This window comes from Stegastes partitus, unplaced genomic scaffold (assembly GCF_000690725.1).
Source record: "Stegastes partitus isolate 25-593 unplaced genomic scaffold, Stegastes_partitus-1.0.2 Scaffold1560, whole genome shotgun sequence".
NCBI classification, from domain to species: domain Eukaryota; kingdom Metazoa; phylum Chordata; class Actinopteri; family Pomacentridae; genus Stegastes; species Stegastes partitus.
Window position 1 is genome coordinate 118,571 of NW_007579291.1, and position 2,865 is coordinate 121,435.

Genomic DNA, 2,865 nt, shown 5'->3' on the forward strand with positions numbered 1-2,865 from the left:
AATAAGAGTAAATCTGGTTTTCGTTATTGAGGATTTTTTCTGTCACCAGCTTTGAGCACAAAACAATGGGATGCATCATAGTTTCAGAGGCAAAACTGCACCAGTTTAGTGTATATGACATAAAATTGTCCTAAACAAGCTTTGCTACTCTGGCTACTTCTTTTTCTGATAATTCACCAGGAAATAAAAATTAGAAAGCCAGGCAAACACAACGTTGGTGAAACATTGGCAGATCAAGTGTGTTGAAGTTAAAGGAAACAATGAGGAAGAATAACACAATAACAATCTTTAGTAAGACCAAAAACGTTTAAAAATCCCCTGATGTTTGGTGTCACTTGTTGACCTCACAACACTGGAGTTTTATGCTTTTGCATCCAAACTTCCTTTGAATGCACATGTTTTTAATAGTCCTGTAGATCTCCATGTTTGCAAAGAAAATCAGTCTGAATGTTGGTGAAATTTACTTTAAAACTTCACACACTTCAGTGCCTTTAATGTGACTCGATACTCTGACATTTCCTTTTCCATTTGTGTTTGGTTACCGAAGACTTGTCTCACGACGTGTCTATAACACGGATGTTCTGTCGGTAAAATGAAATAGATAAATGTTATTTTATTGTTTTACTATAGATCTGAAATGGAAGGAAAAAAAATATAGCAAATCAGGAAATATTTGTATTTAAGGTTGCCTTTTGTTTTCTTTTTTGTCCATACATATACACACAAAGTGATCCAGTCACCTGAAACTCTGGTTACATTTGTTCAGACTGTAGCGGCTGAAGTGGAGACGTACTGTGGTTTTTCTAACTATGATTTTTAAATTGTTCATTGAAGAAAACAGATTTTTATCTCAGTGGAGTTTTTGATTCTTTCTCCCACTTTACAGGTTTGTATACTTTTTGTAGCTCTAAATTCAGAGGACAGTTCCTGGATGTGACATATGTAAATACAGAGGCAGTGTTCAGTTGGTAAGACTCGGCTTCGTTCCTACCATTAAATGTCGGTTCAGTCTTTCAGCCGGTGGCAGCAGACAGCATGTTGCAAAAACATGTGAAAGAAAATTCTTCCAGCAAATTTAAAGATTAATACATAAAGTTTTAAAATAATATATAAACACCAAATTTATTATTATTTATTGTGATTTTACAATTTTGGGGGATTTGGAGATACTGGATATACAAATTTATTAACAATATTTTTATAAGGGCTGCAAGGTGGAACGGTGGTTAGCACCGTCGCCTCACAGCTAGAAGGTCGCTGGTTCGCGTCCCGGTGAGGACACCCCGGATCTTTCTGTGTGGAGTCTCCATGTTCTCCCCGTGCAGCGTGGGTTCTCTCCGGGTTCTCCGGCTTCCTCCCACAGTCCAGAAACATGTTGAGGTTAATTGGTGATTGTAAATTGTCCGTAGGTGTGAATGTGAGTGTGCTTGGTTGTCTGTCTCTAAGTGTAGCCCTGTGATAGACTGGTTACCTGTCCAGGTGAACCTGCCTTCACCCTGAGTCAGCTGGGATAGACTCCAGCCCCCCATGACCCTAGTGAGGATTAAGGTGTAGAGATGATGGATGGATGGAATATCTGAGGATTAGTGTGAACAGTTGTTATATGTTGACATGTTTTAGACGAGTGTTACTGTCATTAAAGATCAAACTGCTGTTGTTTATTGAACTGAATTTGTTTTATTATGTTCTTAAACTTGTATGGTATTCAAGAACAATCACATCCTAACGTTTGCTGGTATATTTAGAAGGAGAGAATGTTCTAAAAACTTAGAACATTTAAGGCTGAAGTAAAAATCATTATTACCTTTCAGACAGAAGGAGGCTGACGTCACTATCACAGTGCGTGCAAACCATTAGAACGTATCTCACCTAGCTGAGTGGATGACCCATGAACAGGGTCAATGGTTCGCTGATGCAGCGGTCGTGGGTTCAAATCCTGCTCACGGCCCTTTGCTACAGGTCTCTCCACATTCTTCTCCCCCTTCCCTGTCTCTCTCTACTGCGCTAAAATAAAGGCCAAAAGCCCCCAAGAAACACAGTGGTTCTCTAACTGTGTGTCTTGGAATGAATTTTATTTATAAAGATTTATGACCCTTATCATAAATAAAGATCTGAACAACAAAAACATTACTTTTCTCAATAGGTGGTGCGACATCAGTTTCATTGTCATTCATTATTTTGATTAAATGCGTCATACTTCACTTTCATTTTTTCACTTTTCTATTCTTAGCTCATTTATTACATATTATATTGCTTTTTTTTGAGTACACACTACATATGTTCTCGTGTTATGACATCTCGTTTTTGTTGTTGTTTAGCTCTATCTGGCACAATAACTTCCTCCAGGATCAGTAAAGTTTGATTTTATTTTACCTTAAAGTTATAACAGAGGGCAGAGTTGTTGGATTAGATTGCACATGTATGACTAATAAAGTGCATAATTAGTGCAAGGAGCTGCAATAACAGGACAGAAGATCAGAAATGTCTCATGAGAAGCTTAAACTCCTGTTTGACTGTTTTCTTTAAATTATTATTTATTTATTGTTCTATTTGTTTTCTGTTTTTTTAATCGTTATTATTTCTTAGTGGTTTATTTGACATGTTGCTCAGTTTTTGTTTATTTTTTGTCAGTTCAGGTTTGTTCAATAAAGCAAACTAAAAAGGGTAAAACAGGTGTCCGTGCAGATGCCTGTCAGAAATGTGATGTGCTCTGCGCATGCGTGGCTCATCTGTCAGCCTCCGGTTAGTTTTAAAGAAGAGAAGCGGATCGGACACCATGAACCAGGTGGATTCTGTCCAGCAGCAGCGGACTGACAGTGTGTGTCTGGAGGACAAAGTGCGGATGAAACGCCTCCATGAGCCGCA

The 2,865-nt window shown here is 38.1% G+C and overlaps 1 protein-coding gene across 1 annotated transcript in view; it reads left to right on the forward strand.

Moving 5' to 3' along the window:
* The first annotated feature begins 2,740 nt into the window (after nucleotides 1-2,740).
* The window catches only part of LOC103371306 (gastrula zinc finger protein XlCGF57.1-like), a 4,343-nt gene continuing 4,218 nt past the window's right edge, over nucleotides 2,741-2,865 (forward strand). Inside the window, exon 1 of the mRNA XM_008300575.1 lies at nucleotides 2,741-2,849. Coding sequence (XP_008298797.1) covers nucleotides 2,777-2,849 — 73 coding nt within the window. The 5' untranslated portion in view covers nucleotides 2,741-2,776. The remainder of the gene's footprint in view (nucleotides 2,850-2,865) is intronic.